The sequence below is a fragment of the Argentina anserina genome, chromosome 4 (genome assembly GCF_933775445.1).
Source record: "Argentina anserina chromosome 4, drPotAnse1.1, whole genome shotgun sequence".
NCBI lineage: Eukaryota > Viridiplantae > Streptophyta > Magnoliopsida > Rosales > Rosaceae > Argentina > Argentina anserina.
Window position 1 is genome coordinate 25028477 of NC_065875.1, and position 17579 is coordinate 25046055.

Sequence of the window (17579 nt, forward strand, 5' to 3'; positions counted from 1 at the left end):
TAGTTTCATTAATTATCTATTTATACTCGTTTCCAAAATCGGAAACAAGCTTCCGACGTTAATAACTTCTACATACATCGTCCGATTAGAACGCGTCACATATCCATGAACTCGTATTGACGAGTTCTACAACTTTCGTGAATGAAGTTTTCGCAAACGATCGACAGAATAAAAGTCGATATAAACGTTACGGAATTGTAACGTTTTTCAAATTAAACGTTCCGAGAACGTATCCGTCGCTCGTTTTATAACATCGCGACCAATCACATTCATTCATATTAAAATTCCAAATTTTATAGAATTCAAATCAAACTTAAAATTGTTTGAAATTTAGGGTTATTACAATTTTTCAGCCACATTTACTTAGAAACACTATCTAGCAGGTGACAGCTGATCGATCGATGTAACAAATAGACCACACCTGTCGCATAATGCATTTCATAAATGTGATCGAAAAATATTGTCCCTAGCTAGCTCTAGCATTAGTCTGCTTGAAATCCCTCGTGCTATTCTCAGCTGAGAAACAGAAGTGTAAGACGTTCGTGCATGGAATATTGTTATATAATGAAGGTGGAAAACAAAAAAAAGCTTCCATGTTATTGAGAACTAATTCAATTAATGGTGATGTTGATTTCATTTGTTCAAGACTTCAAGTAGCCGGAGGTGCACACCTGATTCTCTGCCCGAGTTGATGCAGGTTAGATTGGATTATTCGGTGTTAAGGACTCATCCCTTTTTAATTTCAGACCTGAGCTTTCAGTACTAGTACTGCTGCTGCCATTAGTACCAACAAATGATGTGAGTGCCGCCGCTAAAGCTGAATGAAACTTAGGGTTTGATGTGATTGCTTTTGTTGCAGCGGCTATTGTCTCTGTAAACATATGATGCTGAGGTGGAGCAGGAGCTGCGTTCTGATGAGCATTTTGTACGTAAGATTGGTAGAAATTTGGTTCTTGAAATGGCTGCTTTCCAATGTTGAGAGAAGAACCACCAACAACTTGGTTCATCCTGTTCTGATGAGATAGAACTGTCCCATAGTTGAAATAGCCTGCGGTAGCGTGATGATTGGTCATCCAATCTGGTGCTTGTTGTAATGTGTTGTGGTCTAAAGAAGAGGAAGATGATGATGAAAAGTTGAGGCTTCTACTCGGGGAAAATCTCGGTAACCCTGAACCGAATCGTAGTCCGAATTGGGAGGGAGATGGAGCAGTGAGATCAAGGGTGATGGTTGGGTGGGAATTGTTGGTCGAGATTGTACAGTTGGGAAAATAGAACTGTGACTGTGGTAGTTGTCTCGATGAATTTTGGGAGAGACTATTGATGAGGTTTAGTCCAAGGCTATGGGGGTTACTAGTGGAGGTGGAGACGGGGGCTGTAGTTGAGTTTAGAAGACCTTGTTCCGAGGTGGAGGAGTGAGACTGAAGCATGGATGCAGCGGCAGAGGTGGTGGAAGCCATAGCCGTGGCTGACATAGGAAGGGGGTGGTTGTGGTTACCCTCATAGGTTGTGATCAATATCGACATGTCTTCTGCACATCTTTGCACCTGAAATTATTGAACAGGTTTATTATTAGACAATATCGACATGAGTGATATGTGCAAATTAACTCAGAAACGAGAATATATATCAATATCTATATAGTATTAGCACGTATATATGTAAGGACTTTTTTGAGGTACTATCATCGGCTTACTTGTTTTCTCACAGGGCACGATGGTGAGACTGTGCAACGGTAGTATGCTCGAGGACACGGATTTCCTTTCGCTATTTTCTGTCCATATTTTCTCCATTGGCATCCATCGTTCAACTGCATTTATATATGGTACGGTTATTACTTCTTAGGTAGTGATCATCTTTATCAAAACTATTTGTTAGTAGCCATGTAGCGTTAAAGAACTCAAATTAGGCTAGGGTTAATTAAAGTCAAAAGTTCGATAGAACTAACTGTTGGAGTATCGCATCTAGCTCGGACAGAAACCCTAGCTTTCTTCAAATGGGTCAGCTGTTGTGAAACATCATCGTCTCTTGTCCTTAACATTTTACTAGGTGGCCATATCTCAGCTACTTCATCTTCCTTTGGGTCTCCAACTGAACTATTATATTCAGAGCTTGAATTAACCTTCATAGTTTCATGATCAGTAGCAGCTGGCTCAGATGATCTGCATCCCAATTCCAATGCAAGTCCAGGTTCATGCATTACCTCGTCATTGCTATCTCTGCTGGTCTTTTTTACGATCTCATGATGATCCTTTCTGAGATAATGCTCATGAGAACTACTAGTAGTACTACTCGAGGTTCTCCCGAGGCTAAGGGACACGAGTTCATCAGGTTCAGCCGGAACAGTTCCTTGATGATCAGCACTACTACTGGTATCCATAGTTCCCTTTTTTCTTTTTTCTTTTTGTATAATATCAAGAAAATGCATCTGAAGATTCTGGTAATCCTTCATGGTTCGAGCTAATAACACCTTTAGCCTTTCATTTTCTTCTCTAACCTCCCCAGTTTCAGCTCTGGCTGACATCAGTTCAACATCGGCTGCTTCCTGTATAGGCCATTAAACAATTACAAAGATGGTCCTCAAGATGGATATGGAAAAGGTTGATTACCTGATGTAATAACCCTAAATTGCAAATACATTATTTGAATCAATTTGAGTTCTATAAAGACATGAATTTCAGTTTAAATGATTATGATTGTTTGCAAACGTTATGAGACGGAAACGGAAACGTTCCGAGAACGTTTAATAAGAAAACGTTACGTTTCCGAACGAATTTATCGACTTTTATTTCGTCGCTCGGTTGCGAAAACTTTCTTCACGAAAGTTGTAGTGCTCGTCGATACGAGTTCGTAAGTATGTGACACGTTCTAAACGGACATCGTACGTAAAAGTTATTAACGTCGGAAGTTAGTTTCCGATTTGGAAACTGATATAAATAGAACATTTATGAGATTAGGGTTTCCATAATTGGAAACCCTCTCTCTCCCATTCAGCCCGCCTCCCTCTCTCCCTCTCTTCCTCTCTCCCTCTCGACCCTCTCTCCCGAAACCTTCACTCTCCCTTTCCGATCTCCACCACCGCGCGTCCGTGGCCTGCACCGCCCAGTCCATCGACGCCGCAAGGACCTAGGCAGTCACCCTCCAGCCCGCCAGCACGTGTTTCGCCCCGTGAGGACCCCCGACGTCGCCACAGCCTCTGCAAGTCGCAGCGCCGATCCTCCTCGCCATCACTGTGCTCAAGGCGAGCTCTCCATCATCGAATTGAGGTGAGGGTTAGCCTAATTAGGTTGTTTAGATGTTTGGGTGTGATTTTTGGTGGTGGTTGCTCATGTTTGAGGAGATCGGAGAAGGAAGATTTTGGAGAGAGATGCCGCCGCCTTAGGCGGCGCGTGTGGGCGAGTAGAGGGGGCTAGGCACGGTGTGAGGCCGTGGGAAGGCAGAGGGAAGGAAGAGGGTGGTTTTGGAGGCGGCGGTGGCGTGATACGCGCCGTGGTTAGCCTCGGCGCATGGGCCCCACGCGCGGCCCGCCGGAGGTGGCGCGTGTGCCACACGCGCCGCCACGTGCGGCGGTGTGAACAGTTTTGACAGAAGTGTATTTTGGTAATTTACTGTGTACGGTAAATGTAAATGTAATTTTTATTTACTACGGTAAATATAATTAAATTTTACCTTCGGTAAATGTAAATATAAATTACTTTCAGTAAATGTAAAAAGTAATTTGTAAAAGGTAAATAGTAAATTTTATTTACTGAGATTGTATTTACATTTAAATCGTACGTATACGTACAGAAATATGTATATAGTATTTATACGTACAGAAATACGTATTAATATTTATACGTACAGAAATACGTATTAATATTTATACGCACAAAAATACGTATTAATATTGATACGTACAGAAATACGTATAAAATATTTATACATACAGAAATACGTATATAATATTTATACGTACAGAAATATGTATATAGTATTTATACGTACAGAAATACGTATATAGTATTTATACGTACAGAAATACGTATTAATTGCATATTTGTACAGTGTCCGGGAATAGTAACACTGAACAGTAATTTCGTAAAACCGAAAAAATTGCTGAACAGTAACCGATTATTACTGTTTCGGCATTTAAAGGTTTACGAAACGATTCTAAATTCTTTTCTTATCTTTTCAAGGTGATCATTAAATCGAGAAAAGGAATTATCATCGGGAATTGTGAATTACGCTCGAGTCGATAAGGTGAGTAAAACCTCACATATTTACGAATCTACCCTCGCGGTGATTCAAGATTTTTGCAAGAGTATTTAATAATGAATTACAACATGTATACAATTTAGTGGAATATATATATATTGTATAATGGTAATAAGTGCATGTATATATAGTTCATTAGATTATATACTGTTATTAATTCATTAGAAATGGTCATTTTGATGACGGAAGATTGAGTATTGAGCATGTGTTGTGAAATATGACATGTATAAGATATAGTGGACTATATATATATATATTGTATAAATGGTAAATAAGTACGAATATATATAGTTTGCTATATAATATACTGTTATGATTTTATTGTGATTATATTGAGCATGTGATTGAATTGTACAATATGATGTGAGATTATTGTACGTGATTTTTAACATTGAGATTGTTAAAATGTGAATTGTCTTCGGACCTGATTTTTGGTACAATATGATGTGAGATTATTGTACGTGTTTGGCAAGTCGAAACCTAGCCTTTGGCCGGGCGAAAGTTACGATACAGTTAGAGCTCTAGTCTGTCTGCCTTAGTACTGCATGTGAGGTAACGGGTGGTTATCTGCTCATGGGTACTCAGTTTATTTTGGATGTTGGGTAGCGGGTGGCTATCCAATATCAGCGGTGTATTACGAGAGGGGTAACAGATGTGTACCAGCGTTCTTGGTACCCGTATTATAAATGTATTGGGTAACCAGAAGGGTTACTTAATTTTCTCATGAGCGTTTCATTTCATATTTCTTTGGGACAACCAGATGGGCTGTCCATTGACTCATGAGGGCATTTATATTTGTTGTTTTGTGATCTTTCGTATATTTTGATATGCGAATTATATTTTGATTTTACACATACGAGCTATAAGCTTACCGGGTTTGTGTTTACAATCCCGGTGCACCAATTCGATGGTGTAGGGGATAATTCCGCATGTGCTGATTAGTGGAGGTTGAGTGTCGACTACAGAGGCTCGAAGTCGTTCGGATCCTACTTGTGGTGAGGTTTTAGCATGGATTCGTGTGTGAGGATTTGTGTAATTTCATTTGTGAGATTTGTGAGTGATTTGTGAGGATTATTACATTTCCATTTTGTGTATGGATTATAAATTTGGGTTGTAATAATTGGTTGTCTGAGTTGTATTGAGAACTCAGAATTGATCCGCTGTTACACTTTAATGATTTCGATTTATTTGAGATTATTTTGTGTTTAACGACTTTAGAATTTTGAGTTTTTAAGCTCGAAATTTTAAGGTCGTTACACCTGATTCTTTCAACATATTACTGCAAGGGTTTTTCATTTGATTAAAACAAATTGACGATATTAATGCATGTGCACATGCATATAATTGATCTGATTAAGTGAGATTGAACGTAGATACATTAATAAGAGCAAATTAACTACTCCCGAAATGATATTAATGAAACCTACATGATTCAATATCACATGGGATCTATGACTTCTATATGTACGTACGTATTGACTTTATTGGCCTATCTGGAAGATTCATGCATGATGATCTTAATCAATTTGAGTTCTGAACTGCTGAGAAGCAGTCACATATATATCACACAATTAAGATTGATTCATCAGCTTTTTTAGATAAATACATGATTAAATTACCTGAATTTTCCCAGCATTATATATATATACCTGTTTGTGCTTGCTCTCATTGTTCTCAGCTCCATCCTTTTGCGCAGGTGAAGGCTGCAGCTTCGAATTGTACTCTCCTTCAGCAACTTTGTAACGACCCTAAAATTTCGAGCTTCAAAACTCAAAATCTTAAAATCGTTAAACACAAAAATAATCTCAATGAAATCGAAATCATTTTAATGTTGCAGCGGATCACATCTGAGTTTAAAATATAACTCAGTCAAGCCGATTATTACAAACCCAAATGATAATTCAACATATAACAAATGGAATTGTATAATCCTCACAACAACCTCACAAATAAAATCACACCAAATCTCACACAAAATCCACGCTGGAACCTCACCACGACTGGATGCGATCGACTTCGAGTCTTCGGAGTCGTCACCCGATCACCACTACTCAGCACCTGTGGAAGTATCCCCTACACCATTGATATTGGTGCACCGGGATTGCAAACACAAACCCGGTAAGCTTTACAGCTCGTATGAGTAAAATATAAAAATAACTCTCGTCTCATAAACGACACAACTCCACAGCAACACAGTATAATGAAAATCATGAGAAAACGAGCAACCCATCTGGTTACTCTAATACTTTCACACAATGGTATCTAATGAGCGCTGGTACACATCCGTTACCCCTCACTTAGTATACCGCTGATGTTGGGTAACCACCCGCCACCCAACATCCACACAAGCTGAGTACCCATGATCAGGTAACCACCCGTTACCCTCATGCAGTACTATGGCAGACAGACTAGAGCTCTAACTGTATCGTAACTTTCGCCCGGCCAAAGGCTAGGTTCCGACTTGCCTCACATGTACAATAATCTCACATCATATTGTACCACACATCACGTCCGAAGACCAATCACAATAATTCACATTTTCCGTGATAAAATCATGTACAATAATCACACATCATATTGTACGTTTTAAAACCTTCACAATATCACCACAATAAAATCATAACAGTATAGTATATAGCGAACTATATATATTCGTATTTATTTACCATTTATACTATATACATCGTTCTCTATATCCTATACATGTCATATTTTCTGTCACCGAATTGATTATTTTCAATGAATTAATAACAGTATGTAATTTAACGAACTATATATATATATGTACTTATTACCATTATACTGTATATACGTAGTCCGCTAAATTATATACATGTTGTAATTCATTTAATAAACACACTTGCAAAAATGTTGAATCACCACGAGGGTAGATTCGTAATTCAGTGAGATTTTACTCACCTTATTGACTTGAGCGTAAATCCTCAATTCCCGATGATAATTCCTTTCCTCGATTAACGATCACCTTAAAAGAATAAGAAAAGAATTTAGAATCGTTTCGTAAACCTTGAAATGCCAAAACAGTAATATACGGTTACTGTTCAGCAATTTTGGTTTATACGAAGTTACTGTTCACTGTTCACTATTCACGGGTACTGTACAATACTCAATTAATACGTATTTCTGTACGTATAAATATTATATACGTATTTCTGTACGTATAAATATTAAATACGTATTTCTGTACGTATAAATATTATATACGTATTTTTGTACGTATAAATATTAAATACGTATTTCTGTACGTATAAATAATAATACGTATTTCTGTACGTATAAATGTTAATACGTATTTCCGTACGTATAAATATTAATACGTATTTCTGTACGTATAAATATTAATACGTATTTCTGTACGTATAAATATTAAATACGTATTTCTGTACGTATAAATATTAATACGTATTTCTGTACGTATACGTACGATTTAATGTAAATACAAATTCAGTAAATAAAAATTTACTAAATTACCCTTTTTACAATTTACTTTTTACATTTACTGAAAGTAAATTATAATTACATTTACCGTAGTAAATAAAAATTACATTTACATTTACCATTACACAGTAAATTACCAAAATACCCCTTCAGTCAAAACTAATTACACCGCCGCCACACGGCGGCGCGTGTGGCACACGCGCCACCTCCGGCCGGCCGCGCGTGGGGCCCACGCGCCGAGGCTAACCACGGCGCGTATCGCGCCACCGCCGCCTCCAAAATCACCCTCCTTCCTCCCTTCTTCCTTCCCTCTGTCTCACGCCCCTCCAGGCCACCCCACAACCTCACACGCGCCGCCTCTAGGCGGCGGTAATCCTCCCCTTCCTCATCCTCCGATCTCCCACGATTCAATCCAAAAATTCTCCCAAATCAACCCAAACATCCAACAATCACAAACCACAACTCAATTACACTAATCCTTACCTAATTCGATCGATGGGGTACGATTTGTCGTCGGCGATGCGTGAGAAGTCGGCGACGTCGACTCGAGCAGCGGTGAGCCTGCGGGTTGTTGTGGAGAGGTCTCGCGGTGCCCAGGGTCAGGCGATGAGTGATGAGGCAGCTTGGAAGCGGTGCTCACGGTGCGATGCCGAGGGAGGCTCGGGAAGAGAGGTGGAGGTCTCGGCGGCGTGCCAGCGTCTCGCAAGCTCAAGGGTTGGAGAGGAAGGTCGCGCGATCCTCCTGAGCACGGCGGTGTGGCTCACGGTGCGCCGGAGAGCTAGATCGCCGATCGATCGTTTCGGAGGGGGGAAAAACTCGAGAGAAGAGAGAGAGAGTTCGAGGGAGAGAACGGCGGGTGCGAAAGGGTTTCCTGTTATGGAAACCCTAGTTAACAAAATTTCCTTTTTATACTAGTTTCCAAATCGGAAACTAACTTCCGACGTTTATAACTTTTACGTACGTCGTCCGATTAGAACGCGTCACATATCCCCGAACTCGTATCGACGAGCTCTACAACTTTCATGAAGGAAGTTTTCGTAACCGAGCGATGAAATGAAAGTCGATAATTTCGTTCGGAACGTAACGTTTTTTTCTTAATAAACGTTCCGAAAACGTTTCCGTTTTTCGTTTCAAAGCATCGTAAACAATAAGTTTCATTTTATTTGAAATTCCAAAACTCAATAGAATTCAAATCAATTCACATATTGTTTTCAAAATCTAGGGTTATTACAATCTATCCCCCTTAAAGGAATTTCGCCCCGAAATTCAAGCTCACTCAACAAATAACTGTGGGTATTTGGTCATCATGTCTGACTCTAACTCCCAAGATGCATCACCCTCGTCATGGTGACTCCACAACACCTTGACTAGCCCAACTTCTCTCTTCCGTAGCTTCTTTGTGGATCTATCCAGGACACGAACCGGTTCAACCACAAATGTAGCATTTTCCTTCACCTCAATGGTGCTATGATCAATCACATGTGACTCATCTGGTACATACTTCCTCAACATGGAAATGTGGAAGACATTGTGAACACCCGACATACTAGTAGGCAAGGCTAGTCGATAAGCTAGTTCGCCCACCTTCTCAAGTATCTCAAAGGGCCCAACGTACCTCGGTGCCAACTTTCCTTTCTTGCCGAATCTCACTACGCCTAACTTCGGTTCAACAGATAGGTGATCGACATGGTCTACCTTAAGAGTCTCATAAGGTGCCATACCGATGCTGGAACAGTAACTGTTGTTGTAAGCAACTCAATCGATTCCCAAATGATCTTCCCAGCTACCTATAATATACAGCCTATAAGCTCTCAGCATATCCTCAATTCCCTCAACTTTCTTCCAAACAAACAGTCTGTCACGTGTTCTAACATTAACAGACACATGTGAGTCACCAAACTATAATGATGTTCTCGGTAGCGATGTCAACATACCCCTTTGTCTAATTCACCACTCTCTTGCGGTTATCAGACAATTCTCGAGTCATGAGCTTGCCCCTCACCACTAAGCATGGTCAAAAACTCTCGACATCTAACACAAGTCTAAATCAATGTTTAACACATGCCTACTACTTGCATCACACACATCGGTTTTCAAGGTAATCATACTTTTACCCACAACAGTACCGTTATGACTTCACCTCAACGCATAGCTAGGACCATGAACCTACCATTCCTTTCAAACCGCAAAACAATCTGCTTCTATAATCGTCTTATTAAAACCATCAAAAGTTGTCGTACATGATACCCACCTAAGTACCATATTTGTATCGGCTACACGGTAAAGAAGTCTTAACTCATCAAGTCCACGACCACCACAGAACACCACCTTGGACTAAGAATTACTCTCAAACAGTGCACCAGAGAATCGACTAATATACGCAAAAGGTTGTAGAAAATTCTACCACCACCACAAGAGAGATGCATCACGCATCCTACCCCTCTCATCAAAACTTACCGTCGAAAATTAATTTCATCTTCTTGCTTCCCTGAGTGGTGCGCCACAATTTACAAGTCAGACCAAGGTGGCATTTATCCCACAACGGTGGAACATGAAAATTAAGCTAATTTACAACGCAAAATCCTACAAGACCGCGACCGCGATATACTCTACCCCTGGTTCATACATGCCTCAAACTCATGACATACGGTCCCACACAAACGCACCAGTGGCATCATCTAACATATTTATTTCCCCCACCGTCGTAGTACTAATAAATTCTGCAATTAATTCAACAACAGAAGTTGGTTATTGGGTCTATTGTCTCCTCAAAATCAACCCAAAAATGGTTGCTACACCACCACTCTAAACAGTTGTTTCTTTACTTTCATTAAGAACTCTCATGGCCGACACATTCGGCCAACATAACTTCTCTGCAAATAGTAATATAATTGATTACTCTTTATTGTAAAATGTATCCCTTGTTGAACACTTCAGTCAACTTCACCTTATCCAACAATAAAAATCTGATGCATAGAGGGAAGAAGAGCATCTAAGTCTTCCCATACTAACACCACTTGCACTTGAAAAGAAAATTTAGTACCCAACCATTTCTTTACCAGTTAGACGGTATTTGTCACGACCAAATCGTTAAAACATCATTAAGCTAAGGTCATCTCATACCTTACCTTCGATAGAGTCACTTCACCGCCATTGCGTCTCATTTGGACTTGTGGCATTGTGAAGTTCCAATCCCCAACACCAAAATATTTAAATCCTGAAAGATCGGCATTCTCAATTAAATGCTCATCTAGCAAAATAATTAATTCGTGACGTCAAAATGAAATCTCTTTAACACATTAGATTTCTTGCTCAACCAAGAACAATGTGTAACTTCAATTGTCAAAGTCCGAAACAAAACGAGTTAGAACGCAACAACGACGTAATGTGAATCTCAGTTTAATAATTGTATCACCACCTTAAGGACGTATTACACACATCATCGATCCTAGGTAAATGATACATAGTCTTGATGGTCACCTTAATCATTCCCCTATAATTCACACTCAACCGCATGAGACTTCTTTCTTATTCACGAATAACACCGTCACAACTCAAGCTGAGACACTAGGTTTGATGAACTCTAGGTCTAATATGTCATCTATCTGCTCTTTTAATTCTTTAAACTCGTTCTTTCCCAATCCCATAAGACGCTTTTGATACATATGCCATACCAAGCACATCATCAATAAAGAAATCAACAACTCTCGAAGAAGGTAACCCTGTATCTCCTGAAACACCCCACTATACTCGAATAGTAGAACAATGTCTGTGATAGCTACTTCTAGATCCACAAACTCCACATTTTCCAAGACTCTAGCTATCATGGCATTATCCGACTCAAGGCACAGATACGAAACTCTGGTATCCTGGGTCTATGAAAGAACTCATCACGTCAACACAATCAATCACCGCGTACTGCGGCCTCAACCAATCAATTCCTCAGATCACATCATAGTGGGGTCCGGAATCACTATCAAATAAGCAGAGAACTCTCTACTTCCAATCACAATAGGATAAGCCTTTCATTGTCTCCAATTTCGAGGAACACTCCAAAAGTGAAGTGACACATAAAGAGTTTCTCATAGGCGTAGGAATCAATCCTAACCCCTCCACTGCCAACTATCAATAAATGAATGTGGCTATCATCGTCTTCTCTAACTCAGAGTACTCAATCATTACCAAGTAAGTCCCAATACTCTCGATCCAATGGTCCGCTACCATATGATCCAAGCGTCATGAAATGACAGCACTAGCAGCTCACTCATGTCTGTGATCAACCTCAACACACGACTATCGTCTCTAATGATAGCAACAAGATCAACTTGTCTTTCCAGTGGAGCAGCCTCCTAATAAAGGTTCTATACATTGCGGACTCGGCCTGCAGCCCTAACTCGGCCTCGACCTCTCGTCCGTCCTCGGCCCTGTCCACGGCCATTTTCCAAATTCATCACCATTCAACAATTAACACTCAGTCATACATGTTAAGTCTCGAATTCGACAAAATAGATCCAACCAATATCAATCATGAAATTTCAGAAGAAGGTGAATCATCGGAGTATCGTCACAATACTCTCTACAGGACCAAACCATAAGGTATGGCTCCTAACACTCTCGCGTACCCGACGACATATCAATACCGGGGAGCATGTGATGGGAGCCCGCCTGCAGTCGGATCATCGCTCCCGGATGGTATAGATAATCGCCAAATACGCACTTAGGCTCTGATACCAACTGTAACGACCCTAAAATTTCGAGCTTCAAAACTCAAAATCTTAAAATCGTTAAACACAAAAATAATCTCAATGAAATCGAAATCATTTTAATGTTGCAGCGGATCACATCTGAGTTTAAAATATAACTCAGTCAAGCCGATTATTACAAACCCAAATGATAATTCAACATATAACAAATGGAATTGTATAATCCTCACAACAACCTCACAAATAAAATCACACCAAATCTCACACAAAATCCACGCTGGAACCTCACCACGACTGGATGCGATCGACTTCGAGTCTTCGGAGTCGTCACCCGATCACCACTACTCAGCACCTGTGGAAGTATCCCCTACACCATTGATATTGGTGCACCGGGATTGCAAACACAAACCCGGTAAGCTTTACAGCTCGTATGAGTAAAATATAAAAATAACTCTCGTCTCATAAACGACACAACTCCACAGCAACACAGTATAATGAAAATCATGAGAAAACGAGCAACCCATCTGGTTACTCTAATACTTTCACACAATGGTATCTAATGAGCGCTGGTACACATCCGTTACCCCTCACTTAGTATACCGCTGATGTTGGGTAACCACCCGCCACCCAACATCCACACAAGCTGAGTACCCATGATCAGGTAACCACCCGTTACCCTCATGCAGTACTATGGCAGACAGACTAGAGCTCTAACTGTATCGTAACTTTCGCCCGGCCAAAGGCTAGGTTCCGACTTGCCTCACATGTACAATAATCTCACATCATATTGTACCACACATCACGTCCGAAGACCAATCACAATAATTCACATTTTCCGTGATAAAATCATGTACAATAATCACACATCATATTGTACGTTTTAAAACCTTCACAATATCACCACAATAAAATCATAACAGTATAGTATATAGCGAACTATATATATTCGTATTTATTTACCATTTATACTATATACATCGTTCTCTATATCCTATACATGTCATATTTTCTGTCACCGAATTGATTATTTTCAATGAATTAATAACAGTATGTAATTTAACGAACTATATATATATATGTACTTATTACCATTATACTGTATATACGTAGTCCGCTAAATTATATACATGTTGTAATTCATTTAATAAACACACTTGCAAAAATGTTGAATCACCACGAGGGTAGATTCGTAATTCAGTGAGATTTTACTCACCTTATTGACTTGAGCGTAAATCCTCAATTCCCGATGATAATTCCTTTCCTCGATTAACGATCACCTTAAAAGAATAAGAAAAGAATTTAGAATCGTTTCGTAAACCTTGAAATGCCAAAACAGTAATATACGGTTACTGTTCAGCAATTTTGGTTTATACGAAGTTACTGTTCACTGTTCACTATTCACGGGTACTGTACAATACTCAATTAATACGTATTTCTGTACGTATAAATATTATATACGTATTTCTGTACGTATAAATATTAAATACGTATTTCTGTACGTATAAATATTATATACGTATTTTTGTACGTATAAATATTAAATACGTATTTCTGTACGTATAAATAATAATACGTATTTCTGTACGTATAAATGTTAATACGTATTTCCGTACGTATAAATATTAATACGTATTTCTGTACGTATAAATATTAATACGTATTTCTGTACGTATAAATATTAAATACGTATTTCTGTACGTATAAATATTAATACGTATTTCTGTACGTATACGTACGATTTAATGTAAATACAAATTCAGTAAATAAAAATTTACTAAATTACCCTTTTTACAATTTACTTTTTACATTTACTGAAAGTAAATTATAATTACATTTACCGTAGTAAATAAAAATTACATTTACATTTACCATTACACAGTAAATTACCAAAATACCCCTTCAGTCAAAACTAATTACACCGCCGCCACACGGCGGCGCGTGTGGCACACGCGCCACCTCCGGCCGGCCGCGCGTGGGGCCCACGCGCCGAGGCTAACCACGGCGCGTATCGCGCCACCGCCGCCTCCAAAATCACCCTCCTTCCTCCCTTCTTCCTTCCCTCTGTCTCACGCCCCTCCAGGCCACCCCACAACCTCACACGCGCCGCCTCTAGGCGGCGGTAATCCTCCCCTTCCTCATCCTCCGATCTCCCACGATTCAATCCAAAAATTCTCCCAAATCAACCCAAACATCCAACAATCACAAACCACAACTCAATTACACTAATCCTTACCTAATTCGATCGATGGGGTACGATTTGTCGTCGGCGATGCGTGAGAAGTCGGCGACGTCGACTCGAGCAGCGGTGAGCCTGCGGGTTGTTGTGGAGAGGTCTCGCGGTGCCCAGGGTCAGGCGATGAGTGATGAGGCAGCTTGGAAGCGGTGCTCACGGTGCGATGCCGAGGGAGGCTCGGGAAGAGAGGTGGAGGTCTCGGCGGCGTGCCAGCGTCTCGCAAGCTCAAGGGTTGGAGAGGAAGGTCGCGCGATCCTCCTGAGCACGGCGGTGTGGCTCACGGTGCGCCGGAGAGCTAGATCGCCGATCGATCGTTTCGGAGGGGGGAAAAACTCGAGAGAAGAGAGAGAGAGTTCGAGGGAGAGAACGGCGGGTGCGAAAGGGTTTCCTGTTATGGAAACCCTAGTTAACAAAATTTCCTTTTTATACTAGTTTCCAAATCGGAAACTAACTTCCGACGTTTATAACTTTTACGTACGTCGTCCGATTAGAACGCGTCACATATCCCCGAACTCGTATCGACGAGCTCTACAACTTTCATGAAGGAAGTTTTCGTAACCGAGCGATGAAATGAAAGTCGATAATTTCGTTCGGAACGTAACGTTTTTTTCTTAATAAACGTTCCGAAAACGTTTCCGTTTTTCGTTTCAAAGCATCGTAAACAATAAGTTTCATTTTATTTGAAATTCCAAAACTCAATAGAATTCAAATCAATTCACATATTGTTTTCAAAATCTAGGGTTATTACAAACTTCAACATGTCCTCCCTGAATATCATATATGAGTACGTAATATTATAGTTATGTGATTGAACACAAACAAAAACCGATCAATCAATCAATGCAAACAAACAAGATCACTAAAACTGGGATTAGCCATTGATGCACAGCATAATTACATACAGATAACTAATTACTTAAATATATAAGTTCCTAATTTCAGATCAAAGATAATCAAGTTCAAAACAATGAATTTTTCAGCTTAATCCAAGTTCAAAGTTAATACTTAGTAAAAGCTGAACTCATGGAATCATTTCACACACACGTGTATGATAATTGAACCCAAAATCTTTAGAACTGTCAAACTATGCACAAGAAATTATGATTAACTATATATATATCGAATAAAATCAAAAGTACTGTATAATTCTGGGTTTATAAAACCCAGTAGAGAACTTCTGATTACCTTCTCTATATCTTTGGAAGGGCTTTCTGTATCACCATCGGGCTTCATTCTGCTGTCTTCCATAACTGATTTTCCAGCAGAGACTTTTCAATCTTCTTAATTTGCTAGTTGCATATATAGCAGTTTTGGTTTCTTGTATATATAGAGAGGGCGAGAGGGAGTAAGATTTTGACTCGGTATTATATTGAATTCATATACACAAACCACTCTTCAGAAAATATATACAAACCAATGCAGTAACTTAATGAGAAATTTGACAATCGCAGTTTTCTCTTAAAAAAAGGTCGCGTATTAGACTAATGCCCTAGCTTCCCATAACCAATTATATATTCGATAATTCAATAACTAAGTTTCAATTTTCAACTTTGCTAGTTTCAACGTTAAGAGAGGAAGAGGATCAATTTTTAGGACTTCATCTACCAATTAGGCTGGATTTGCCCCCATTTGCATGGGTCAACACCTCATTATATAGATAGCCGTCATCTACCTTGACTACATAAGTCTTTAGATTTTTCAGTTCAAATTTTTCGGTGATTATTATTATTTTTTTATCTTTTTGGTTATCTGTGGTTCTATATACGTCATGTTTGGTTCGTTTAATCTTGAAATATTTCAGAAGGTGGACGTAACGACGGTAACGTGCATGTATATATGTTAAGTTAATTTCACTCGTGTTGGCATGTCCAAATCCTAATTTCGTTTTGCTTGTCCTGGTGCCGAGCCTGATCGAGAAAAAAAACAAGGAGGGAGACGGTCCTCAAAAAAATTTCGCCATTTCGAATGAAATTAATAAAAAGATATATATAACATGACTAATTAATTTGCATTCTATGGAGACGGTCCTCTAGGGCTTTTTTTCGATCAGATGTGTTTGCCTTCATTTGCGTAAACTGATTTTTTTAAAGTTGTATGGCGGATTCATTGATAGACCAGACTAGGGACTTGCCTAGGCTGGGATTTTGACCTTTGTCATAAAGCTTTACTAGAGAAAAATCATGTAAACTAGGTAAATTTTACAGAATTCTGGACAAGTTTTCCGGTTTTTTTTTCTTTCTTTGAGTTGCCGCCAAAATGATATTGTTTTGGCCTTTTCATTGATGCATGAGAGCCAAGTAATGATGTTGTTTCATTAATACACAAAAAAAAAAAGAGGAAGATTTGAGCCAAGGTCAAAATGAACTAATCTAGTTGATTATGTTGTTGCCTCTATATTAATTGACAAAGGATAAACTCTCCTCTTCTTTCAAAATTAATAAAAAGACCCAACTTTCAACTCTCTGTCTTGTTTCTGCCTATTGTCAAATCATCCAAAATCACAAATTCAATTATTAAAACCCTTGTTCTTGCCAAATTTTATTTTTTCTCTCAGGATTTTCGTAAATGTCCATCTCCAGTTATTTGTCTGAATTTGAAAATCTTGGTCATGAAATTCATTATGTTCATCTTAATTTTTTTTCCTTAGCTTACAAAAGTATCTGGATTCCGCCACTGTGCACATACACACATACTTCTGTAGATGATGAATCCAAAATTAATTTGCATATATATACAACAATGATCTTCTATGAGCCGTATTTGTTCTTACTTATTGGAATCACTTAAACTACGCGCGCCGTTGGCAACCTGGAGTACGCATATGTCTTATTAACAATGCGATTTGAAAATTAATCGTGAAACGTGTCTAAGTCTACCAAGCTAATAGTACCACTTGGAGTATATAAAATACATGCAGAAGCTTAATAAATTAA

The 17579-nt window shown here is 39.1% G+C and overlaps 1 protein-coding gene across 1 annotated transcript; it reads right to left on the reverse strand.

The window, feature by feature from the left end:
* Nucleotides 1-414: 414 nt before the first annotated feature.
* On the reverse strand, nucleotides 415-15968 carry LOC126792767 (WRKY transcription factor 72A-like). Its single transcript, XM_050519239.1, has 6 exons — nucleotides 15832-15968; nucleotides 15396-15413; nucleotides 5904-5987; nucleotides 1946-2542; nucleotides 1694-1807; nucleotides 415-1544 (listed from the first exon to the last, which is right to left on the reverse strand). The coding sequence occupies exons 1-6, from the start codon at nucleotides 15892-15894 to the stop codon at nucleotides 699-701; spliced, it is 1722 nt and encodes a 573-aa protein (XP_050375196.1). The 5' UTR covers nucleotides 15895-15968; the 3' UTR covers nucleotides 415-698.
* Nucleotides 15969-17579: the final 1611 nt, after the last annotated feature.

What these genes read in the sequence shown, in the direction of transcription:
- LOC126792767 (XM_050519239.1), bottom strand. Translation starts at nt 15,894, where the DNA reads ATGGAAGACAGCAGAATGAAGCCCGATGGTGATACAGAAAGCCCTTCC. An exon ending in CTAGATGCGATACTCCAACA is followed by an intron (nt 1,808 to 1,945) that starts GTTAGTTCTATC and finishes ATATAAATGCAG; the next exon opens with TTGAACGATGGATGCCAATG. An exon ending in CGTGCCCTGTGAGAAAACAA is followed by an intron (nt 1,545 to 1,693) that starts GTAAGCCGATGA and finishes CAATAATTTCAG; the next exon opens with GTGCAAAGATGTGCAGAAGA.